The 26,805-nt window shown below is 42.3% G+C and overlaps 1 protein-coding gene across 4 annotated transcripts in view; it reads left to right on the top strand.

Moving 5' to 3' along the window:
• The window catches only part of ddr1 (discoidin domain receptor tyrosine kinase 1), a 40,662-nt gene continuing 13,857 nt past the window's right edge, over positions 1-26,805 (top strand). For 3 of the 4 annotated variants that reach the window (XM_042422901.1, XM_042422902.1, XM_042422899.1), the window contains exons 1-9: positions 1-328; positions 11,760-11,917; positions 14,357-14,459; positions 17,797-17,872; positions 18,644-18,796; positions 19,617-19,764; positions 21,005-21,107; positions 21,921-22,107; positions 26,384-26,633. In XM_042422901.1, the coding sequence (XP_042278835.1) occupies positions 11,818-11,917; positions 14,357-14,459; positions 17,797-17,872; positions 18,644-18,796; positions 19,617-19,764; positions 21,005-21,107; positions 21,921-22,107; positions 26,384-26,633 (1,120 nt within the window). In that variant the 5' untranslated portion in view covers positions 1-328; positions 11,760-11,817. The remainder of the gene's footprint in view (positions 329-11,759; positions 11,918-14,356; positions 14,460-17,796; positions 17,873-18,643; positions 18,797-19,616; positions 19,765-21,004; positions 21,108-21,920; positions 22,108-26,383; positions 26,634-26,805) is intronic. The other variant, XM_042422900.1, reaches the window with a different exon arrangement.

Raw genomic sequence — 26,805 nt, 5'->3', positions numbered from 1 at the left:
TGGGGCTCAGACTCAGAGAAGGGCCGAGGCGCAGGGACCCTGGACGGTCTCTCGCCTTTTCTTTTGTAATATTTCCCCGACAAGTTTTATAACTACTTTTCTCAACAGTGTCGAGTAAAAGTCAGGTTGTGGGTTTCATAGTGATTTCGGATAATTTTCTGTTTTTTGAGTTTTGACAGAGGTCGTCCACTGAGCGCTCCGGGGGGACTGTTTGGATTACAGACATTTCAGTAAACGTGTGTTGTTCAAGGCAGTTTTACTGTGTTTAAAAGAGAGTTCATCCAAAAGTTTGGACTGGTGTCAAAGCGCACTTCTTCGTGTCTTTTAGGTAAGTAACTGGTTCAATCCCTCCGCGCATTTCCTCTCCGCGCACTTTACTCACCCAAGCGGCTATAATAACATTGCAGCGGATATTTACAGCAGTCTGTGTGTGTGTGTGTATATATAAGTTATGTCTGTGTGTCTCTCACTCTGTGGTTTGGCGTCTGTAAGTCTCGGTGTGAGGCGGGCACGGCAGCTCTGGACGCCGGCCACGGACTGTTGGGAAGCGCGCATTGCGCCGGGTCTCTGCACGTTTCTGTGGCTGATCCGTTTCCCGACTGCGTGGTTGAAATATCCGGACTGTTTATATCATGGTCTAGACTTATTGCAAACTGTGCTGCTCAACATCTTGCTAAATGTGGGGTCCTTGGCAGCAGAGAAAATATCCAGTCCTGATTTGTGCCAAGACTATCGCTGTCACGCGTGTATGTTCACTTAATATATTTTCAGAATTGACTTTTATTTCTTCCACCCTTCCCTTCATCATCGCCCAAACTGTTGTATGGCTTTGGTTAAGCTGTCACTCCCTCATTCACAGTCTGTTAAAGTCATTCTTCACTTGCTTTACGTTGCACCTCATTCACAAAAACACACGGACCCCACAAAGTTAAACAAAAGTCAGTCTTCTTGGGATGCAAAGCTGTAAAAACCTGATGAATGGCTCAGTAAAATGGCTTATGTTCAGGATCACCTCCGTGCATACAGGTGGTGGTCATCACACCGACTATTAACCCAGTGACCTCACAGCTCCACAGGTGACCTCTAGTGAGAACATCAGCTCCGGTTTCATTCACCTCTGGCCTTAAATAAGGTGGTTCTCCATCGGGGAGCTAATCAGTCACCAGAACCAAAGCTGAAATCGGCACAAGGCAGCCTGGCAGCGGACGGTCTGTGTTGATACAGAAAACAGTTTCATACTCAGGGGATGTGCTGCCAAAAGCATTGGACTTTAAACGAGAAATACATTTTGTGTTTTCATGAGCCAAGAGAAAGGGCTGTTGAGTGTGAATCAATCATGCGGCGTAGTAAATGATTCTTTTCTGAGGACACAGTGGTTTAGAAATCAAGGAAAAGTTGTGTTCTGAAACCACAGATTTCAGCTTTTCTGCTCCTGCGTGTTACAGAAAGAGGCAGAATGAGAGAGATGAGATTGTGGGTGTGATTTCATGTGTTTTCTGCTGCCAGCTTGTTCCTGTGTGTTTGTGCATGCCTCTTTGCTTGCAGAGAGGCAGAGGTGGCCTGATGGAGGACTCAACAATGGGCTTCAGTGGGCGTGCAGTGCAATGGGCAGTCACCTTTTCCTACCACATGAAATCGGTAGATGTGAGTTGTTGGCTGGGGGGACTGAGCAGGCAGTCCAGAGGAGGTGCAGCATTGTTAGACTGATGGGAGGAGGTGGGAGGAGGAGGTGGTGGAGGAGGTTGGGGCTGCCAGTGCTATTTGCCAATAGATAGACAGACAATAAAAGGCAATTTTCTCTCTGGTGTCCCTCCCTCTCTGCCTCTGTAGCAAAAGCAGGAGCATAAAATGAGGAGGAGCCTTCAGTGTTGGTACACAGTCCCTCGTGGCAAGCACAGGTCTGCTGGATCCCCGTCTAATGGGCATCTGGCTGCTAATTCTACCACAGCGTCCCACGAGAGCCATCGGCCTTGCATAACTGCTTTCTTTTTTCAGCTGTGCAGTCCAGCAGAGGAGACGCGGAATACATTAAATAGTTGGATAGACAAGTTATGTGAGTATAATGATGCATGTACACACTTGGGGAACCATTTTTTATTGATTTGTCTTTGTCTTGGCAGGCCTCGGAGGAAATGACATGACTTGCATTACATGATTTGTGTAGAAGTATGCACAGAGTAAAGTAATTTGTCTGACATTGTCTACGAATTGGCTGTTGGTTATTTGTTCTGTTTCGGTCTTTAGAGATCTTAAGACTCGGCAGCAAAAGTCTTGAAGTCGTTTCATATGAGCAAGACAAGAAAACAATGAATTGAGGTTTTGCAGTTTCGCATTATTGCCGTTTCGTGATTGAAAAACACAGATGCGTGTCTGTGTGCGAGCTGAGAAGCAGAGTTTGGCCTCTACAGTGCGCTACAATGGGAACATTGGTTTATCAAGTCTGGTTGATCATTGACCTCAGCCTGTTGTCCTCAATCTGGGTCATTGTTTTGGTGGCAGCCATGCTTTGTGACTTAATCTTTGTGACTCTTTCTGGTTGTTGACCTTCCTGAAAAGACTTCAGCCGGTGGAGGGTAGAAAGGCAAATCCTGCACAATGACTGATGTACATGTTTTGCACAGTCGCCTGATCTTTATGGCGATGCGGCTAACGTGGCTAGTTAACCACATGAAAAGAGAACAATGGTTATAATTGTGTCTTCAGTCCAAAAGAACTGTCTTTTACAGCATGCATCAGGCAGCAGCTCTACTCAATTTCTGAGTTCGGTCATAATTGGCTGCCGACAGACTGAGCGCGACCCTCGAGGCCACTAGAAGAATTCATTTAAGTCCAAAGACACAACACGGTTACTTGCCTCCCCTCTCTACAGTACCCTTCTAATGGGAAATGAAACCAATTGAAGGAAGGACTCAACTGTCCACCCATGTTTTCCTAAACCAATTTCCTCTCAAGTCTAGACAGCTGGACTTTTCAATTGCATTTGCCTTATGTGTGGTCACACGCACAGCAAGCTTGACGAGACCGTCAGAGGAGCAAATTAATCGTGTAATGAGTGGTGACACTTCAAAGCGGGATCTGGGTGTTCTTGGGCTTTAGTTGTCAGTGAGTTCTCGAATCTCTATTTTATTTCCTTTCTCTGAAATCTGCATCTCCAAAGTCCTACCTTCTCTCAGATCAGCCCTCCCCTCCTCACTCCATCCCTCCCTGACATCCAGCATACCTTTGATCCCCTAATTGATCATTCTGGCAATCTGTCTCTCTCCCTACATCTAACATGGAACACAGATTCTCCTTCTTCATCTTCTATCTCTCCGTTCCCTTTGAAGCAGTGCTAGATGTTTCATTTATCCTCCTCTCACACACCCCCCTCACCTCCCCTCCTCCTCCTCCCACTGCTCATCCATTTTATCCTCAGCCTCCCTTCTCCTATCGTCCCTTTGAGTCTCCTCTCCTCATTTATCTGTTTGCTCTTCCCGTCGAGGATGCCCTGCTTAGATAGCACTGTGGCTGTTTGGATGTAAAGAAAGCTGCAGTTATATTTTGGCTGCTCAGGTTTCTTCAAAGACTTTGTCACAGTATCTTATCTTATACTTTGGCTTGATGCCTCATTTTTGCACAGGGACCTGCAAAAAATACTTCTGCATGTCCCAAAATATACTGTAATGTACTGTAATACCTGTTTTATGGCTCAGAAATAATAAAATACTCTCATTAAATCACATGATTTTGAGTCAAGTTAATGATCTAATGAGGGACGGACAAAGCCTCAGTGCTAATGCTAAATCCTGTGAGCTGAATCCAATAATAAAATGCTCTCATTAAATCATATGATGTTGAGTCAAGTTAATGATCTAATGAGGGAAGGACAAAGCCTGAATCCTGTGAGCTAAATCCAAGTGTGAATCACGTCGACCTCCTTCACACGTCTCGCCAACGACTGGCAGTTCAAGTTATCGCTGCTGGAAAAAAGTAGGCAAACCTTATGAAAGATGGAAACTCTCACAAACTTAAAAGCCAGCTTGTGCTCTGTTCCTGCACTTTTCAGGGTTTTTTTTTTTCATCTCGGTTCCAATCCTCACACTGTGGTGGTGTTTTTCGCTTGCTCGCACACACTGTGCCTCTTGTGGCTCAGTATACCACTAACAATTACTAATGGCTTCTGGCAAAGTAAGTGCTTTTGAAACCTTGCTGGAACATGGAAGAAAATTATGTTCAACATCAAAGGCCACCTTCTTTTTTTTAATATGTCTTCTCTTCGTATGATGAATTTTAGTTGCAACAACATCCACTTTGAGTGGGGTGGACCTGTCTGTCTTCACCTCCCAGGGGTTTTGAAGGGGGCACATTAGCACCAGGAAACTGTTGTGTGATGTGTAATTTAGCTCTTTTTAGGAGGCTTTTCTCTGCTGAGAGGGAGGAGGAGGACTGCAAGTGTGATAGAGGTATCAACCTGTGCCTGAGGCTTTTAACAGAGATGAATTGTGTGCATTTGTGTGTCTAAAGAGTTCTAGATTTTATGTTAATCAGATCACCGCAATTTTTGCTCCTAATTTGCTTTTGTGCGAGATTTTTTTTGTTTGTCCTCTGCAGTAGCTAAACTTTAAACAGTTCAAAGATGTACGAAAAGCCTTTTCTCTCTCTCTTCCTGTCATTCATTAGAAATGAGAAGGAGACATCTGTTAGAGAGCTGGGTTAGACCAGTCTGTTTTTCTCACTTGGACTCAAAATGCTGAGTCTCGCTGAACTCATTCCTGTTTGACCTGATCTCTGTGGTTTTCTTTCGGCTCTGTTCAGTTTTCTCTCCAGGCCATGCCTCTCCCCCTTCAACGGTTCCCTCTCTCTCTCTCTCTCTCTCTCTGTTTCAATAGCTGCTCACTGGATGAATAATTCTCACCCTCCTGCGGGCAAAGACTTGCCTTTGTCCCATGCTCAGTCTGTCATTCGGAGTCTCTCTGTTTGATTACTGGAGGGACTTTTCCTCCACCATAGCATTCTGTCTGTCCGTCCGTCTGCAGCCGTTTTCTCGCTGTCCATTGTGAGAGTAGCACCATGCTGTCACATGCCTCTCCTTTCTCCTTTCACCCCATCCTCCTCTCTGCTTCCCACTTGTTCTCTGACAGGTGGTAGTGAGACTGTGCAAATTGAATTCAGGGAATTGGGCTGCAGCTTGCCATCACACTGCAGCCCTAAAACAGCCTCGAAGTCAAACTAGAACCCAGAGATCCACATACACTCTGCTGCCACGCTGTCATATTAACATGCTAATGCTACCACATATCTTCTAGATTCTCATTACGATTTTTACACCCACGCTCCAACTAAGGTCAAACTCAGAACTAATCTTTCCTCACTGTAGCAGCGAGGGTTCGTTTTCATGCAGCAGATAAATCAGGTTCACCTTTCAGCGCAGGAGAGAAGGTCTTTTATTAAGTTACTTTCACTCGAAAGTGAAATGGCACTCCTCTCATTCCAGATGGATTATTACGAAGACGAGAGAAAAGTAGAAGCCAAGGAAGGTCTATCTACATGTACTGACACGTATAGAGCTTCATGAAGCCCCGAGAACCAACACAGTGTTCCAGTTTCTGTCAGTCAAACCTAAAAGAAAGTATAACACACTGCTCCAGTGTTTTTCCTTTGCATGCACCGGGAGAGGACTCTACTCTGATTTACACGATGCAGCTAATAAACAGCCAACTGCTTTAGGTCATGTTGATTGCCAGAGGTGCTAACAAGACCTTTGCTTAGTTAGAGCAAAGGTCTTGTGGGGGGGGTTTGCTCAATTTTGTTTGTCATATTACAGCATTAAAATAACGTCTACTGCTGTTTTATTGTGGTTCACTTGTAGTTATTGTTGAGCATACCATACAATCCAAATCTATCTGGGTTGTGTTTTTACTTTTTATGTATCTGACTAGGCTTATTTCCTTATGATTGCCTTTGCAGTTGCCATTATGTTGGAGCACAATATTACAGCTATCATTAGAAAAACAGTCCAGACTAAAGATTGTATTTGTACTGCAGGTCTGTTGTTATTTCAGGTCCACATGGTGAAGGCTTTGTGTGATGATTGACATGAGACAAACCTGCAAACTTCCCTTTTTTCTAAACATTTCACGAGCTTTTAATTGGCTCAGAGGTTGAACACTTGTCAGGACAGGAATATAAGAGCAATTTTACAGTAACATTGCACTCAGAGAGTTTCAGAGTTATGGATAAACTGTATTCTGCAGAAAATTGAAAAGAAAAATAGACCTAGTTTGTCAAAGTAAGACCAAGTCTCACATCATATTCATTGTTTTGTGTCATTTGTACTGACTTTGTTTATAGTCAAGACAGACTAGGAACCAGTGAAAACAGTGTTTACAGCATACACACACACACGCGCGCGCGCGCACACACACACACACACACACACACACACACACACACACACACACTATATGACTAATACAACCTTTTCTTCTATGGTGTCAGGAACAGGTCACCAATCACCCACCCAATTCTTAATAACCTTTTAAAAAGTCAGATTATTTACAAGACAGATCCTATATTATAGTGTTGCCCTGTTTTTAAAGACACTGTGGTGTTATATTGTGATTGAGAGTAATATGTATCCATTTAACTTTTAATTATCAATTAGTCTGAAGAGTACTTTCTTGTCGATTTAATTGTTTGGTCTATAGATTGTTAGAAAATAGTTGGTCTCCTAAAGCTCAAGATGATGTCTTTAATAAGGTATTTCTTCTGACCACCAGCCCAGAATCCAAACATATTCACTTTACTATCACATAAGTAAAAGGAAAGTAGCAAACGCTCTCAACTGAGAAGCAAAAACTGGGTAATGTTTAGCATTTAGCTTGAAAAATTGCTTAAACAACTGATCATTTATCAAAATACTTGGCAACTAATTTAGTGACAATCAAAGTATCGATTCATCTACTAATTGATTAAACTCTGCATTCATTTTAGATGGGTTTTAAACTAGTGTGTGTGTTTTTGGCTGAATTATGTGCTGCCTCCACAAATAAAGTTTCTAACATAAAAACAAGTGATTAGTAATGTTTCATGGCCACCCCAACAAGAAACAGAAAGAAAACTAAAAGAAAATAGGTTTCTTGCCACAAGCTTGGCCTTATGTTTTGTTTCTGCACTTACAAATAGGTTTGTGCAGCGGCTGTTGATGAAGGCATTCTTCATTTGCCAGACCAACCTGTGGTAATCAGTCACCATTTGTCTCTGCCTGCTGAGTAACGCTGCAACTGGTACTGAGTAAGGGGGCCAAGTGGACCTGCTTCCAAGTATTAAGTAGGCAGGGAAAAGATGCAAGTTTCACCCTTTGGTTATGATTGATTTCAGCTTTGTGTAACCACATGTTAATGAACACAACTTTATTGCTTTCATTTTTTACCCCAATTTTTTCACTACCCTCAAGACTCGGCTCATGCTAAACTGTCGCCAGTGTTAGCTTGTGAATTAGTTTTGCTCTGAGCTTTTTAATACTACCCTGCTGTGTCACTGCCACCAGATAGGTATGTTTTGAATTGGGTATTCTTTGTGTGAAAACTGAGCTGTCTTAATGAGTCATTTGCTTTTCAGCAGCTCCAAACACTTCTTTTACAATCCCCTTTCCTCAGTGTTTCGTTATGATTCACCACTTCCTTCAGTCAAATGCTACACTTTCTCCTTTTCTTGTTTTGCCTTGCTGTGGCTCTAAGGAAAGCTGCAGTTTAATTTGTTTTTCTGACTCGACCACTGTCGCTGTCTTCTCCTTCGACTCTCATTACCTTGTTTAAGTGACTCATCACTATTCTTCCCTCCTGCTTCCTCAGCCTCTGGTGAAACTCAATAAAAGCAGATTCCACAGTCATGACTGACACTTCCTTGTATAGATGAAAACTATGATGCACAGCTGTAAAATTTGATGACCAATGACTGACCAGCACTATGACCAATAGTAGGGCATAACACCAACTGTACTCATAGCTTCCGGACATATCATGCATCATCTTTAGCTGCAGTAGGTAGTCATTACATGTGTACTGCTTGTATATAGTCAGTATTAAGACCAGCCTGCTTAGTTTCCATCTTCACTGGCTGTACGGGGGAGTAGCTCTGTTGTTTTCTCACTCAGAGTAAAGGAAATATTTCATTTCATGAGTGATATTTTAATATTTTGCCACCGTAAGCTAAAGAAAATTCTTTTAAGATGAAAAAAGGGAACCCTGTGGTACAGATTTGTGCAGCCAAACAACTTGAAAACTGTCCTTGGAGCAAATGTTCTGTAAAAATGAGAAAATAATGCCTCCCTCCCCTCAGGAATCAGCACTCCACTGAGTCACACAGAAGCAAGCCTGTTTTCAGGAAAGCCATCAAATGACCTTGTTTCCGTGGCTGGTACCATCTCACCCTTCAAAGTGTTGCGAAGATCGAAGATTAATTCGTGCTTCCTTCTCTCCAGGACTCACAGGGTAGTGGTGCGTACGACTTCACCAGTTTCCTCATGCTGACGGAAATCCAAAACAAAGAGCTCACTACTCTCTGTTTCCCCAGCGGCCATTAGTCATTTCTAACTGAGGCAATATGTTACTCTATCTGGCCGTTAGTGGAGACTTCACACGTTGAGAAGGTTTTGTGTGTAGCAAATCATATACAGTACAACATTATTGCTGAGCTTATTTTAAAGCAAACAGTACATTTTTAGACACATTCCCTCCGTTTAATGTTATTTTCAGTTTATAGGCTGCCAGCACAGAAGAAATTTAAAGCATGCTTATCTCACATTAGGTGCCAGTATTTCTTGTCAGCTATAGGTTATAAGTTAGATAAGAAGCTAATGAGAGCAGTGACCTTTAGGGATGGCAATGTTGGTCCATCACTTTGGCCCAGACTGAAATATCTCAACAACTTTTTGATAAATTGGCATGACATTCTGTGCAAACATTCACAGTCCGTAGAGGATAAAGCCTACTGACTTTGATGATCCCCCTGACTTTAACTCAAGCACCACCATGAGGTTGACACGTTTGCTTTTTAGTAAAAAACCTGCTAAACATCATTGCTGCTACCATGGCGAAGGATTTAAAACGCTCCTCCAACTTTCATCTAACATTTGAGAGTTGTCTACAGAGAACTGTGGCATTCAAATGATTTGTTGTTGCAAAATCAAGCCCAGAAATTGAAATAATGAGCAAACACTGTAATCGTGAAAAGCATATTGTGAAGTTTGTAGTTTCTTTGCTTTTAAAAGTTTGTTGCTCAGCCGTTCTCTTGGGTCTCAGATGTTGATAACGTTAACTGTGACAGAAAAAAGTGGACTAAACATTGACAGTGATTGATTACTTCTCTTAGGTTTCAGATTTCAATACACTGACACAGAGAGAAACTAAAGGCTGTCTGGAAGAAAGCCTATAAGTTATGATGCGCTTCAGTCATGTAAGTAATCCATAGTTTTTAGTCAATGGGCCAAAACATGTAAAACCATCTAATTAATCCTTAGGTCACTACTGACGTTTGGACTGGTGGCCTTTATAGAACTGGAAAGAATAACGAATGCTAACATTTGGTTCCAACATCAGGGGCACTCTAGAAAAGACGCTAGCCAGTGCCAAGGCTGTCCTGCCAGTTTTCACTGAAGTAATCTAATTATAGAAACTTTGGCAAACAATCTTTATGATGCAATGGCTGCTAAGTAAAAAAGATCTCCTGTCTTTCTCTCCTCGCGGTTCTGGCTCTCTCATGTCAGTTGTGTTTCGCTGTGTGGGACAGGAACAGCAGCTGCTCATAAGTATTCATTAGTCCTGCTCATAGATTAGCTGAGACAAAATGTAAGTGTAGATTGGGCTGCATACTGTGCTGCCTCCTCCAGAACACAGCGGGCCCTTCTCCCTTCTCTCTGAGCACTAACCACAGCTGTTCTACACCACTTGACTTTTCCAACAACAATGTTCTCGTATGGCTGCGGCCACTTTTGTTCCTGAAACATTTGCCTGGCTGTTTTTCCGCTCTTGTTTATACAATCTTCTTTTCTCTGTGATGTGTTGGATAAAGGTTGGTTTCTGTGTTTCCCCCCTGTTTGACAAAACAGTGATAAGGTGCTTTCGATGATGATGTTTGTTGACATTGTGGTGGTTGTTATGGTGATTGCCTCGGATTTGTGCACCGACACACCTGATCATCAGATTCTTAGCTCTGGTTTTTGGTTTTTGGTCATCTGGCATACCCACACCCTTACTCATTTGGATGACTTGGGTGTTTTTTTTTCCACACAAAGAAAATATGTCCGTCTCTCCTTTTCCCTTCTCTTGCTCTCCCCAGTTGGAACACATGCACCATGTATCGGTTGCGTTGTGTCTCCCATTCAGGACAGCTGCACTGGCTGGCTATCCCTAAGATCTCCTCTATGCCCACATACGCGCCCCACGCACCCATGCATGCACACTCCGTGAGGCCATAAGTCACCCTCTCTATACCACCTCCCTCCTCCCAAACACACACACATGTACCCATGTCATCGCTGCTGTTGTTCCACCATCTACGCCCGATTGGTTTTCTGCGTCTGAGCTAACTCTACTCCACTGTTCTCCACCCCCCCCCTCCTCCATCCGATCTTCTGTCACTACAGCTGTGTGTCAGCTGTCGGCCTGTCCCAGTCTAGTCAAAGATGAAGTCGAAACACAGAGGGTCCACAGGGAAGACAGGCTGGCCTCTCTGTCTCTCCCAGCTGTCACTCCCACTTCAGACTTCCACTTATCTCAAGTTTTCTTTCCTGCCTCTTGCTTCACCACTGGACGTCTTCCTCGAACACGTTCAAAAGTAAAATATGCACAAGGAAGAGAGCTTTGAAATATGCTGATTTTTTTTCCTCTGTGGTGCACATAACATCGGTAAAATGATGTTGGTGTTGTTTGACAAAAAGCAAAAACTTTTTAATGAATAAATCATTGAGCACTACAGTATGTCATTGTTAAAAATGATTATAGGTGTTTTGATAGGATCTATAAAATCTCTGAATAACACATGCGATGATGAGGTTACTTCGCCCCTAACCAAGCACAGACCACATTTGTATCCACATCATCTAAAAATACTTTGACATCTGTCTTTCCGTTATATCTTGCTTATTGGTTTTCATTTCTCCAATCTTGAAGCTTCATCTGTTTGTTATTTATTCCAAACAAGCATCTCTAACTGGGTGATCCAATTGTGCTCCGTCCTATAAAGGGGAAAATAGGTTTGAAATCAGTAATTTGGAGAAATGATTGGCATCTCAAATACAGAAGGAATACAATTCACTGGGAGTAAATAGGGCCAGGCTAATTATACCATCTTCAATTACCATGCTGTTTGTACCCTTTCTAAAGGCGGCAAAGTATTATTGTATCACCGCATTCTGCTGCCAGAGAGAAAAACAAATTAGAGTGTGAAAGTGGCCTTTGTTATATGGCTCTGTGCTCGGCCCTCTGGGGTTTGGCCTATTGCTGAGCTTGCACGCAAAATGTTGAGAAATAAATGACTGTGAGACATGCTGCGCGCTTTGGACTAAGAGGATTTTATTGTGAGAGTTGAGTTATCGATGGAGAAGCTGGTGTGAGCTCGGCAGGCCCAGGCAAGAGCTGTATGTGTGAATGTGTAATGTGTATGTGGGAATAAAATCAATGGTGCTTTGATGGTGGTTGGTGCAGTTTCAACAAGCAACAGACAGGAATCCTGAAGTAGACATAAATTTACTGTTATCTCTTTTCTTCTCTCTGTGACAGGTATGCCTGTGGTCGTCAGTGTGTCTCCGGACAGGTAACCAGGTGTGTTGCTGCTGTCATGGCCCTGCCAACTCTGCAGCTGTTGCCTATCACTGTGGTCACAGTCCTGGTGGCGCTGGTGTCGTCTTCAGAGGACCATGAGTGGCACTTTAATCCAGGTAGGATGTCACACACACACACACACACAAGACAAAGAGAACATCTAAATTCAATAATTTTTGTGGGTTTTTTTCTCTCTTGAGTGTTTTTTTTCCTCAAATAACTGCGGTATCTGAAACAGCTTGGCACATTTCAAGGTTGTTTTCTTTTATTATTCCTGCGAAATCAGACATGATTGCTCTTGCCCCTCTTCCTCTCCTCTCCACGAGCCCACTGCGCCAACATTCTCCTCACATTCTTAGATCAGTAAGGCTCATTCTCCATCCGCTATCAACAGGCTATCCTGTGTCCTCTCCTGTCTGCCAGCCAGTCATGTGTAATAGGAGAGTGAGACGGTGGGGCGGTCTCCCCCTGGCTTGCCAGGACCGCTAATGCACAGGCAGCTCATGAAAGTGTCAGTCAAAATGTCGGGGAAGGGAGCGCATGTGGGGTTATTGAATGTGAGCCAACCAGGTGTAACAAGAGGAGACTGTTTGCAGCACAGTCAACCTTATGACTGCAGCAGCTAGACAGTGAATGAGTCTAGAGCTGAAAGTATCGATTATTTTCATTATCTGTCAATTGTTATTTTGATTCATCACTTAGTCTATAGAAATCCATTACATATTTACATTTGCACTCCAATGTGACGTCTGTAAATGGCTTGTTTTGTCTGATCAATGATCCGAAACCCAAATATATTGAATTTGTGATGATATAAAACAGAGAAGAAGGAACAAATCCTCACATTTGAGAAACTGGAACCAGTTAATGTTCGGGATTTCTGCTTTACACATGACTTAAATGAGCTGAAACGATTTTTCAGTTAATTAATTAGTTGTTTGACACAAACGATTTTGATATTTGATCAATTGTTTAAATAAAAAAAAATGTCCAAGATGTTCTAGCTTCCCAGTTATGAGGATTTTCTGCTATTCTTTATCTTATGTCTTAAGATCTAATGTGTAAACAGAATATCATTGGGTTTTGGACTGTTGAAAATATCATGTTGGGTTTGAAGAAACTGTGAGTGTGGGAAACTGTGATTTTTCATGTGTTTCGACATTTTTTAGACCAAACGATTAACGTGATTAATTGAAAAAATAATCAGATTATTCAATAATGAAAATACTTGTAAACCTAAATTGTGGTGGATTTTTTTTTCTTATCATTTCCACATTAAATGAGACTAGGATGGGAAGCTATATTGGTGGAAAGGTCAGTAGATAGTACAGCAGGCACACACAAACCCACACAGTTTGCCTTGTAAAATTAACAGAATCAAGCTTGGCGGTGCAAGAAGAAAGGTTTAGTGTGTGGGCTGAAGTTATATGAAAAATGACAAAAAGAGAAGGTGAATGCAGAGGACATCAGGAGGGATGGAGACAGAGGAGAGGTGATAAGATTGCAGATGACGGGGGTGTTGACTGGTGGTGTAATGATGATGTAATGAAATGGGCACCTGTCCGCAGGGCGTGGATGAACTGTGTGTGTATGTGTCTGTATGCTGCACCCGTTGGGGTTTTTAGGGTTTGTCATCCAGCCCAACATTCCAGTCCGCTGACTCAATGACAGAAAGTGAGTTAGATGCCCCCACCCCTCCTCTTTCTGTCACCCTCAGCCTCCCTTCCATATCACTGTCAGTACCCCTTTCCACTTTATCACTACCCAAACCCTCCCTCTGCCTCTCACCCCCCCTCCACCCAGTCCTGAGGACTGACTTCAGAGCGGATAGCTGGGTCATTGGGTAATCCCTGCCTGGGACCATGCTATCTGGATCACTTGATAATGCCTGTCGCTGGAGCGGAGTCAGCGCAGATATCCGAGACCTGTCTGTGTTCTTTCATTCGCCCTTCGTTTCTGTCTCTCTTTTGTTCCCTTCCTGCAAATCCCCAAGCAGTGGTAACCGGAACAGGGGCTGTGCTGAGTCCTTTATGTGGTATGGAGAGCTAGTTAGAAAGACAAAAGGAAAAAGGAAAGGTGACAGGTTGCTACATCTTACAAGTGGCTGCTTTATAAAGTATGTGCTTGTATTTTAAGATGCAGATATTATAGAGACTATATTTGATATAGTTATAGGACAAAGGAGAGTTTCAGATATTAGTGATGCAAAACACTCGGATTACGTTTGACATGAAATCATTATTTCATGTAAAATGAGAGATTATGTAACAAATAAGAGAGGACAGGAACAATTTATTGGAGAGTTTGGTATTTTCTCTCCCTTCTCTCAGTGTCTGTGAGTGTTATGAAGCATGAAGTCCGGAAGTTTTCCCAGATATGACATAACAAAATTATGCTCCGTGACCAATGGTGACTGCTGACTCCCTATTGGAAAAAATAAAGTTTCCCTTGGACTTCATACGGATGAGAATGTTGCTCATGTCTCTATCCGGTCTTTGTCTCCCTCTCTCTCTCTCTTTACTTATCTCTCTCTCTCTCTCATCCTTCCCTTACAGCTCAGTGTCGTTATGCCCTGGGGATGGAGGATGGCACCATCCCAGACTCTGACATCACTGCCTCCAGCGCCTGGTCAGACTCCACTGAAGCCAAACACGGAAGGTAGGAGATGAGTGTGTGTGAGAGAGTGTGTGCAGTGAAGTAAAATAACAGATTACGCATTGTTCAGTACTGTAAGCAAGTAGCTTTTCATACTTTGTTGGTTACAGTCTATAAACTGTAATTCTAGTTCTACTTTAACCCTTTACATACTATTCATATTCTGACCTTTCACAGTATCCCTTCATAATTAGTCTCTACACCAAACATCTAATGCCTACCTCATCGGTCATTAATTAATTAGCACTATGTTACCTAAAACAGGAGAACATAATAGCCATCATGATTTCAGTTAATTTTATTTGTATGTGCAGAATGCAACAACACTTTTGAATGGTGATTTTTGAAAATTTGAATAAATAAGGGTCAAATTTAACCAGGAACACCCTTTATGTAAAATTTAAAAATGTGTATCAGCTGCACAAAAACAAAAAAGTTGAAATGTTTCCATTTTTGTATATTCTGGGTCACTTCAGGAGAAGTTATACAATTTTACGCTAAAGAACTATAAGTAAGGGTTAAGATTTTTATGTTTCACTGCCCACTGATCACACCTTGCATCATACATATATATATATATATATATATATATATATATATATATATATATATATATATATATATGTGTGTGTGTGTGTGTGTGTGTGTGTGTGGTCAGAAATGTGCTCTGTTGCTCCTGTAACCACACCTAGCAGTGATGTCACATTGTACTGACACACCCTGGGGTACACTGCTACATCACTGCAGCAAGGTTGAAGGAGGTCAACATAAAACACAAAGGTTTTCAACTGGTGACAAGTCGCTCTTTGAGTAGGTTTTTGTTAAAGTATCAGACTTAATTACATTGTAAAGTTAAGAATCACAGAGCCTGTATTTTGGTTACAATTAAGACCATTTTTGGAAGCTTGCTGTGTTTCACATTTCAGGAATTATTTTCCCTATGAATCCTGGCAGCCATTGCTTTGTTGTTGTGGGCTAATGTAGACTTTCCAAATCAGCCTGCAATTAAATTGTCATTGCGTTAGCGTGCAACGACAAGTTTAACAGTGACAAAAATGAATACAGACTTGATGTTCGCTGTGATGGATTACACAATTCAAATAAGTTTCAAGAGTGCGCTCATTTATTTTCATACCATACTGAAATAAGTGGACACCAGAGGATACCTGGAACAGTTGAAAAAGCACTCATACATTTCTAAAGCTCTGTGGTTTGCAAAGTGATGCAATGTGAGTTTAGTAAGTGGACTAAAACATGCAAAACGATAGATGTGGCCCTTTAAATTCTTCCAAAGGAAAGATCTCAATTGGACAGGGATTGGTTTATATTCAAACATATTTTACTCTTTAAAGAGCTATTGTTGTACCTCATATTTGTTTTCAGTGCACCAGATTCCACAGATTTGAGTCTTGAGGATATTAAAGTGAAGTGAATGCAGAAATCCACCTTCTCTCCGAATAATATCTATGAAAAGTAACAGTACTTCTACTGCAGTGAGATATTCTAGTACTTTTTGTGTACAGGAAGGTGCACATGTCACAGAGGACTGATGTGTTTGTCTGCATGCCTTTTTTTGAGTCTGTTGGCACCATGCTAAAGTAATTTGTCTGCAGTCTATTAGATTATGATAGAAGATGATAGTGTGTGTCTTTGTAAAACCCACTTGGTAATTATATTACCACCTTGTCTGTCTGGCATCGAGGTCAGATCCATGAGAACAAGTTAGTCCCGCAACACGCTACAGCCATGTGGATGAGCATTCGCAGGATTACTGTATGTGTGTGTCATATACTGTACAGTGTGTGTTCATTCGTCTCCACTCCTCTGTTGGGCTGGGTCTCTTGGCTGAGTGTCGTAACCATGTGGAAATGATTATTAGCTCCAGTTCTTTTTAAGAGACATCAGGGACACACTGAGAAAGAAAGAGAGAAAACAGAGAGAGAGAGCAGCGGACGTAAAAAAAAAAAAAAAAAAGAAGAAAACAAGTGAGTGGTGAATCACTGCGATGGTGTGTTGAAAGCAGGAGAGAAATTAATTTGAAAACAAGGTTTGAGGGAGGGTGTTGGATAGAGGGAGGGACCGAGGGATGCAGAGATGGTTGTTTTTTTTTCATGGCTGCTGTTGCTGCTATTACTCAGGGGCAGTGAAATATCAGCATATTGGTCTGACAGAGTGGGGAAATGATGGAGGGAATAAGGGAATTGATAGCGAGGGACCGAATGGAGAGTTGGCTGCTATTTAGATAGGAAGCAAAAGACAGAAAGAGAAATAGGAGAAGAATGAGGCACTTGGCAGAACAGTGTGCTGTAATGTTAATCCTGCTGGCTGGTGCATGGTGGACTGAACTCTGCCCGGCCACATTCCTCCTTTCTCCCTCCTCATCCTTCTCTCTCCCTCTCTGCCTCCCTCTATCACAGGACACTTTTGTGGAGCACTAATGTGTTGATATCATCTTGTGTTTTCCGGCTGCATGATCTCACCCACCGAGGGGAAAGAACGGGATTGATTAAAAATGCTAGCACCACTGCCAGTGTGACGGAGTTGATATAGTGATTTGTTTTGGCGGTCTGAGCAGCAGCTTTCATTTTGAGAGAGGCCCCACAGTGGTCAGAGTGCGGTTGTGGCCTGGCGTCTGCTCCAAAGCTTCCCGTCCGAGTTGATCCATCGTCACAGTCATTCAGCCAAGTTGTGGTCTTTGGTGTGGCCAATATGTGGTGGTAGTATGGACTAGCTTCTCAGAGTCGATCAAGTAAGGTCACACTGAGTGAAAATCTTTTAGCGGTGCATGTGTGTGGTCATGGCAGGCCCAAGGAGCTGTAAAACTGTGAGCACAGATCGGTCCTGACGTCCTACAACAGATCTTGTGAGATTTGAAGAATGTGGAAAAGCTTGTCATTTTCACTGTGCTTCTTTTATCTCTTTTCCTCTCTTCATGAGCCTCATGTGTTCTCTGCATTTTCCATCTGTGTGCTGTCTCTGTCTCTGTTGCCTACTGTGCCTTCACCCGTAGCCAGGTCTCTGCCTCTCTGTTTTTTCTCTCTTTCAGACAACATTGCCCTATTTATGTGAATATTCGGCTGCTGTGCAATCCAATATGTATAGTAGCCTAGAGGAGGTTTCGGGCTGTTTGTACTGAATTCTCATTGTACCTCTGCATGCTGCCAGCACTGGGTTTTGATGTAGTTAGTCTCGTTGTGAATGTGTTGTGTTTGTATCTCTGTGTGAATGTTTTGATGTGGGACTGGGATTTTGTGAACTTCTCAGTTATGTTTTATTTCCAATTTTTTAGTTGGTTTTCTCATTTTTTTTCGCTAACAAAAGAGGTCTCTCTCTTTCTCAGGTTGAGTACTGGAGAGGGGGATGGAGCGTGGTGTCCTGCAGGAGCTGTCTTCCCCAGTGGATCAGAATACCTTCAGGTCTGATACTCACGTCAACTTGGCACAGCCACATTTAGATTTAGTGCTCAGCACAGCCACTGTATTAAATAATGGTCAGTGGTTATTTAACGATTATTAAGTATAAAGCTTCACTGAACAACTACTATTATAACTGTCTCAACAAGTTTTTGTAACAGCTGTAATTCACTCAACGCCTTGCTTTAGAGTGATTTAAGAGCAGCTATGAGTTATTGTTGGGCAATAAGCACAACCTTATTACTTTAAGGAATAGTTAGACATTTTGGGAAATACCCTTATTTGTTTTCTGGCAGAGTTAGAGGAGACACGAAATATGAAGCTAGAGCCAGCAGCTGGTTAATTTAGCTTAGCGTGAAGACTGGAAACAGGGGGAAACATCTAGCATGGCTCTGTCCAAAGATAACAAAATCCGCCTATCAACACCTCTAAAGCACACTAATTGAAATGTTTTTGTTTGTTTGATTCATTTGGAGATAGAATAGTAAAAATTACAGTTTGAGGTTTATGGAAGGTTATATGAAGGACCTTTGGACAGAGCCAAGCTAGCTATTTCCTCCTGTTTCCTGTCTTTATGCTAAGCTAAGCTAACTGGCTCCTGGCTGTAGCATCATATTTAATCAACAGATGACAGTGATATCAATCTCCTCGCTCAACAACAAAATTATATTTCCCAAAATGTAGAAATGTAGCACTTTCAGCTGTTTATATACGATATTTTTCTCATTCTCGTTACTTTATCTGTATTCATGTATGTTTTCCTGTCTCCTGCAGGTGGACCTGCACAAACTCCACTTCCTGGCTCTGGTTGGTACCCAGGGTCGTCATGCCGATGGGCACGGCCAGGAGTTTGCCCGCAGTTACCGGTTACGCTACTCCCGAGATGGAGTGAAATGGATCACCTGGAAGGATCGCTGGAGCCAGGAGGTAAACAGGATGTTATTTTTGTTTTGTCAATAATAATAATAATAATAATAATAATAATAATAATAATAATAATAATAATAATAATAATAATAATAATAATAATAATAATAATAATGGAGTCGGGAGAATGAATACAGTTTGGGTTGACTCTCCATTATTGATTGAAAATGACTCAATATCTGGTGGCTGTTGAGTATAAATGCAGTGTTCAAGACAGACATCTGTATTATTAATTTGCATTTGGTATATTTATTGAGAAGTGGGGCAGTTTGGCGTTGACCCAGTTAAACTTTGTCTTCCAGCTTTTCTTTTCAGGCAAAAGCAGCATTCATTATGCAACAAAAGCCTTACCTTGTGCCTTACCAAGGCACATCCTATTGTGTGTGGTAGTGTCCAATTTCTTTCTTTAGTGATCAGTTCTGGACTGTGTTTTGTATGACTATTACATCATATCATGGGTATTTAGACCTCTAATAAACAATGTTTGAGGGAATGAATCATACAGTGTGTTTCTCATGCAGTTATTGTTATACAACATTGCCACGTATCAGATATTCAGACATTGCAAGCCACTGTAAATCTTTGGGTTAAATGTGCCTGAGATTCAAACTCTAAAATCTGTTGATCTTCAACTTTTACACTTCAGAGTATTAAAGTTCAGTAATTTAATTTGAGCTCGTCTGAGATTAATAGAATTTGAAAACACACACTGAATAAAAAGTCAGAGCCCTCAGGCGATTATTCATTCAGCCTGATACGGATAACAAGGGAGACAGGCGATGTACTGTGCGATTGAATATTTGTACTCTCTCTCTCCAAGGTGGTGTCAGGGAATGAAAACACCTATGATGTTGTACTGAAGGACCTGGGCCCTCCCATTGTGGCCCGCATGGTGCGATTCTACCCCCTGGCTGACAGGGTTATGAGTGTTTGCCTTCGGGTTGAACTCTACGGTTGTTTGTGGAACGGTAAGTGTGTGTTTGTGTGTGTGTGTGTTTGTTTGAGGAGACATGAACAGACTACAGAGATGCAAAATGTGCCTGCCTTTGTGGTTACTTAGGTATTCATTTGATCTGTATACTCTGAGGCACGCTCGCCAGATCTTGATAAATCAGAACACATTTCATATGGAGAAGATGATGGATTTTACTATCATCCTCAATTTCCTCCCATATCGGATGGGAAAGAGGGGATTTGTTCGATGGTAATGATTACGAGTTTGTGTTTTGGCCATACATCCCGTGCATTGAGTTGAGGCATTGCATCAAATTTACAGCCTCAGCGGGGTGTCAGCACAATGATAAATGGTGTTGGTTTCCACGTTTCCTGAAGCACAACACTGACTAACCGAGTATTTATGACTGGCTTACCTCCTCTACTGCCCCCATTCACCTCCCTCAGACCTCATCGGGCTCCTTGTAAATAAGACCTGTCACTGAAGCTAAAAGCCCTAGTTCCTGGTCTGTCTTCAGGGAAACACATCTTTTTAAAAACTGCTCTGATGTGGATTGTGTGACAGTTTAGCTCAGTTCGTCCACAAGCCAGAGACGAAACAGATTCTACAGAGTGTCGGGTTTTACGCACATTGAGTCTCATCCCGTATCAGATCACACAGTATGGCGACACAAGGTCCTTCCTTTGTTTATTATTCAAAAGTCAGTTTTGACCCACTTGACCCTCATGCAGTCTCACACAGGTACATCTGAGTGCATAATCACATACACAGACACTCATTTATGTGCAAACATAGCAGTACTGCTACACACACGCACACGCACAGACATACTGTAAATCTTATGTGAAGCATTGTTTATTATGATTAGCAAAGCGGCGGGCTGTAGTCAGTGTTGCTGACGTCACCCCTGTTCTCAGGGAGCACGCTGATTAGCTGTATATTAGAGCAGAGAGGCTTGAGTTTCACCGGCTAACGGCTGCTCAGGCCTGAGCAATGGACCTCTTCGTTTGTTTTACTACTTAAAAACCAGCTGTAGCTGTTTCCCTGCGGCAGTGATTACTATTGAATGTTGGCTTGGTAAATGTGTAGCTACCCATGATGAAAGTGAAAAGCCTTACAAATTAAGAATGCTTCCCATGCTGCTTGTGCATCTCGGTCTGTCTGTTCAATAGAAAACAACAAAAAGCATGTTTTATTTTTATATGACTATTGATTTGCATATTTCTTCATCCTTCTCTATCTCTGTTTCTCAGATGGGCTGAAGGCTTACACAGCTCCAGTGGGTCACGTCATGCACCTGTCTGGCATGCCTATCTACCTAAACGACTCCACCTATGATGGGAGCACAGAACAAGGGTAAGATGTTCAGCCGCTCCAATTACCATACTTTATCATAAACCGCTCCCCTTATAGTTATCATGGAAATGTAAAGACGCTGCCTTGTCTGTGAAACACTGCTTTAGCAAATACGATCACGCTAAAAATGCCCAAATGTTACAGTCAACATTGTGGAGTGAAATGTGACTCGATCAACCAAACGCTTCTCCACAGCGCTCATCACATCTGTTAGCACTGAAGAGAGGTCTTAGCAGACTCCTTTCTTGAAAGTTTATTCTGGTGTCTCCCTAATCGAAAGGGAATGACATTATTTTTTTTAGTTGCTCAGGGATTTGAGGCGTGTTTCCTGGCCGTAGTGATTTGGCAGGGAGCTTAAAGAGGGGTGAACTAGAAATTGGCGTGGGGGCGGGGGGGTCCACACTTGCATGGGTTGTGTGGTTAATGGGCCTGAAATGTTTTGCTTGTGAGTGAGCTAACACTTTTGATGTAATCCAGATGTATTTGTAGCAGATGTGTGTGCGTGTGTGTGAGACTGAGAGGGTTGGGAGCAGAGTGACCCTTTTGGTGACCCTGTTTTGTCGCTTTGTTTCTGTTATGGTGTGTTTGTATGTGAAGAGGGAAAGATGATGCTGTGAGGTTATTGTGTGTGTGTACTTGTGAATATGTATACCAGCTCCTTTGTCTGCATCTATGTATGAATGCTTATTTATGCACTTTCCGTGCAGCCACATGAATGTATTTGTAAATAGAAGGTGACCAGCAGTCTGCAGCGTGCAGCGTTATTTCTGCACAGAGCCACGTTAACCCCGACAGTACTGTGTGTGTGTGCAGGGTGCAGTTTGGAGGCCTGGGTCAGCTGTGTGATGGCGTCCTGGGGGGAGACGACTTCATAGAAACAAAGGAGCTGAGGGTGTGGCCAGGGTACGACTACCTGGGCTGGAGCCGAGAAGCTCTTGGGCAAAGCGGCGTGGACATCGAGTTCCACTTTGAGAAACCACGTCGCTTCCACAACATGCAGGTAGGCAGTGAAAGATATGTCTGTGTTTGTGGGTGCGTTTGTTATTAAATGAATGTGAGGAGGTCATGCAGGACGCTGTTATCCCTCTTGAATCTTAGATACCATCAGGTTGCCTGTAAATCAGAGCTGCCACAGAGGCTAAAAGCCCCAGTCTGTGTCTTCAGGGAGAGCATCTCTTTAAATACACTTTAATGTGGACTCTGAGGCAGTGTAGCTCAGTTCATCCACAAACCACATATGTTTCCCTCGAATCCCTAAATACCCTTAAAAGGAGTGCCATAGTATTTGAATAGTTACAGTACATAACCGCAACATCCCGGGTTCAAATCCGCCTGGGGATCCCTGTTGCATGTCATAGTTCTGTCTGTTTTTCCACTGTCAACTGTTTAATAAACGCAAAAAATGCCCTAAAAATGTATCTTTAAAAAAAAAAGTTTTCAGAATTTAAGGTCATAAAATGTCTTAAAAATCTTATTTTTTATTATGGTAGGTCTTAAAGTTTGAGGTGATGCCTAGTTGCGTGAGAAATATCTCCCCACAGGATTCACTAATTTGGTGTTCCGTCGTGACTCGCACCAGTTCAGCTCTTACTTTCTTTTTCTGGCAATGTTTCGATCATTTCTCGACAGGCAGCCTGCTCTCACCAAGGTAACAGGATTAAAGAAGTACACAAACCAGTAAAGATGATGCTCAGCTAAAGACAGTTGGCCATGGGTGTTCAGAGGAGACTCAACGCCCTCTGTTATTTCTGATAGTTGCTAGAATCTGGATAATAATGTTTGTAGTGTGGAGCCGCAACGGCCAACATGTGACATGAAAGAGAGCAGCGGACTTTTGATTTGGTGACTGCTTAGCTAGATTTCACAGGTTTAACGGACTGTTAAAATGGATGAAAGGTAGATATACCGTAACTTGTGTGTGTCTAATCTGGAGAATTAACTATAGCCGAGTCTTTGAGTGCGGAACAACCAGAACAACTTCATTGTTTTACAGTGTTGTCAAAATGAACAATTCTGAGCGAATTGTAATTAAAATATAAATTAAAATGCAAAGATTTTTATCTAATGTAATGCATAACAATGGGACACGGTCCATTGCATTTGCCATTAATTTAATTACCTTATGTGATTTTACATCTGGTTGTTATACGGAGATACAACTTAAAAGGTTCTTAAAAAGCATTAAATTTGATTTCAAAAAGTGTGCAGCAACCAGAGATTATGCAGAATCCACATAATGTCAAGTCTTATTTATATTCACTTTATATGATATTATGGCAGCACAGTGTCTTTCCTGTGCTGTAGTGTTTTGTGTGTAAATGAATGTAAGACGTTTATGCAGATGGTAAATGGACTTTATTTATATAGCACCTTTCTAGTCTTCCAACCACTCAAAGCGCTTTTACACTACATGCCACATTCACCCATTCACACACACATTCATACGCTGATGGCAGAGGTTTCCATGCAAAGTGCCAAGCTGCTCATCAAGAGGAGTTTCTCATTATTCATACACACGCTCACACACCGATAGCACAGCCTTCGGGAGCAATTTGGAGTTTAGCATCTTGCCCAAGGACACTTCGACATGCAGACTGGAGGAGCCAGGGATCAAACCGCTGATCTACAGAATAGCGGACAACCCACTCTACCTCCTGAGCCACAGCCGCCCCAGAAAAAAAAGCACCTGGTATTCCCAGGCAGTCTCTCATCCAAGTACCAACCAGGCCCAACCCTGCTTAGACGAGATTGGGCGCACCCAGGGTGGTATGGCCATAAGCCAATCATTGTTATCCCACTGGAATCTCTTTGTCTGTGTGACACATATTTTGAACACAATGTCTTAAGAACATTACACAAGGCATGTAGCTTAGTGGTAAGGATGCTTACTGGACCTTATAATCCCCAATTCAATATCAGAATTCCTTAGTTGCATTTTTTTTACCCTTCTCTCCCCATATTTCCTATCTGTATCTACAAAAGCCAACCATCTAGTGAAGGAAAAAGCACCAAAAACTTACCTTAAAAAACAGTACAGAGTGCTGACTTTCTTTATACATCACTTGTTCCACCAGATGATGCGATTAGATTTTGGAGCACCTCGATGCATAAATCTGTATATTAATTAAGTAAAACAGTTTTTTTCTTAAACTTCTATAGATCTTGAGATCATTACCATGTGTTATGTGAAGAAAATATACTGACAAAGATTGATTTGTTAATGAATATATTGATTTGGTACATTAATTACATCATTAGTGCAAGCCAAGCATGTCATTGTGACTATAGCAGGACATTAGGCTGACTGTTTCTTTTTGCATCTCCTGAAACTCCTTAAATTACTGTAGCTCAGTTGATGTGTGCGACCTCTAAAACAAACTCCATTAGCAGTTTGTTTACCTCTTCTCCTTTTTTTTTTTTTGTCACAGCAATAGCTCCGTTAATCTGCCATCTCATCAGAGAAGCAGCATTTTGACTGGAATAGCTCTGCAGTCATTTAATTAGTTTTAATGTCATGTTGTTTTTCATGGGACATGCTCGGCTCTTCGGGTGCCACCAAGTTGCATCACAGTCTGTTTGTGCGTCTTTGTGGCTTTTGGGGTTAGTTTGTGGAGCAATAAGGGAAGATATGAAGCAACCCAGTTTGAATTATAACTATGTTGTCTTTTTGGACGTGGTTTGGAAAGGCAGTTTGGGTGGGATTGACCCTATACTGCATATTGAACAACATGAATCCCCAGTCAGTTATAAAATGACTTGTAATCTTTTAGAGCGCTGGTTTTGACTGAGCGCCAAAATTTCTGTATGTTCTCTCTCGGCTTTTTTTTTCTGTAGCCCTCCTCGTATTCATTATCGCCTCAATGTTTCAGAGTTACCTTTTTAAAATCCCTCCCAGCGGTATTCCTAGTGTTTTTCCTAGACTTATCCTGTTTTTCCTGCCTTTTCCCCAGCGGTTTTCCCACACTAACCACAGCTGACATACACCGTTACACTGACCTGGCAAAGCGGATATGTCACACACACAGGTCAAATAAATACAAAGTGGGAACCTGAACCCAAATCTGGCTCGACTTGTCTCTGCAGGCCAGGGTTCATTTGTGCCTAATCACTCTCCCAAAGGGAAATGTGCTCTTTGACCTTTTGTCAGTCATAACCTGCATTTCCTACAGGCCCCTTCAACACACTGGGGTTGCTTCTTTCACAGGGGACGCGCTCTGATCTGCCTTTGTAAAGATCCAGTTCTGTCCTTTGGGATTTTATTTAAAACTCTCAGTCAGTTCATGTGGAAGACGTGGCAAGGAAAAAGAGATCACAGGGAATTCATAATGGAGGTTAGATTTATGATGAAACAGGCAAAACATAATGAATGCAGTGTTATTCTCCCAAATTAAGCTTTGTGCAAGTCATCATAGCCATATTCCCTAAACGAGTAGTGAATTACCTTCGTTCTGCTGACTTATTAGACCGCCACCACTACCACCGACATACAGTACCCGTCCAGAGAGAGTCAGTTACATGTCAAGTCAGCATCTGGTGCAGCTGTTCTTCCTGCTTCTTGGCAGCGCGTGTGTGTGTGTGTGTGTGTGTGTGAATTAACATGTGGGTTAGGTTAGAGTGACTGGCCTTGGAAGAAGTGTGAGGTTATTAGCTAACCTGCCAGAACAGCCTTTGCATCATCCCTTGTCCCTCGGAGGAGAAAAACTCTCACCATCTCCTCCTGAATTTTCTGTCTCTCAGATCTATAGTTTCGACCTCTCACTTGCTTCATCTTTCCTCCACACCCCTCTCTCTTCTTTCTCCCGTCTTCAGACTCCTCTTCCTGATTCCAGCCACAACGATGTCTGGTATATTAGATCAGGCTTTATGGATTCCTCTCTCATTGGCCTTTCCTTGCTTGTAAAAACAGGGAAGATATATCCTCTGCTCTCCTCCATCAGTCCTCTGTCATACACTTTCTTTTCTTCCATCCCTTCTCTTACCTCCTGTGTTCTCATTTTGTTCATTTGTAGTCTTGTTCCGCTCTACGTCGTGCCAAAGCAATTAAGCTTGAACAGGATGAAAATATGTCATTCATTTTGTGTGTTAATTGAATCTCTTCCTGCCTCTCCATGCATAATGAATGAGTGAGGCTCGGATTTTCCCGGAGTTGTCCAGATGTTTGCACAAAGGCTGACCTAATTCTGATGAGTAGATAGTTAAAGGATTTTCTTGCATCTCTTTATCTGCACTTTTTCTTTCTCCTTGTCTCCACTCACACACTTGTCTTCTTCCTCTAGGTGCACAGTAACAACCGTCACACCCAAGGTGTCCGGGTTTTCAACAAGGTAGAGTGTGTTTTTAAGCCTGGCATCCTCCAGCCCTGGTCCTCTCCTCCCCTCAGCCTACCTGTACCCCTGGAGGATCTAAAGGACCCTTCCTCTCGAACCATCTCCCTCCCACTGGGCGGCCGGCCGGCTCAGATCCTCCGCTGCAAATTCTTCTTCACTGACCGCTGGCTGCTCATCAGCGAAATATCATTCCTCTCTGGTAGGCAACAGAATTGAAATGATTGATATGTGTTTTTTTTTGGCTTTGATGGGCAGTTCTTCTTCTATAGATGCTTTGCACCTGCGTCACAGATATCCTAGCAACTACATCTGCCACTGTCCTGGAAATCCAGTAGAGATTTGACTTTTCCCAAACACTGGCTAAATTTAGA

This window comes from Thunnus maccoyii, chromosome 10 (genome assembly GCF_910596095.1).
Source record: "Thunnus maccoyii chromosome 10, fThuMac1.1, whole genome shotgun sequence".
In the NCBI taxonomy this organism is placed as follows: domain Eukaryota; kingdom Metazoa; phylum Chordata; class Actinopteri; order Scombriformes; family Scombridae; genus Thunnus; species Thunnus maccoyii.
Note: the sequence above shows the minus strand (reverse complement) of the source record. Positions and strands in the feature narration are given on the sequence as shown.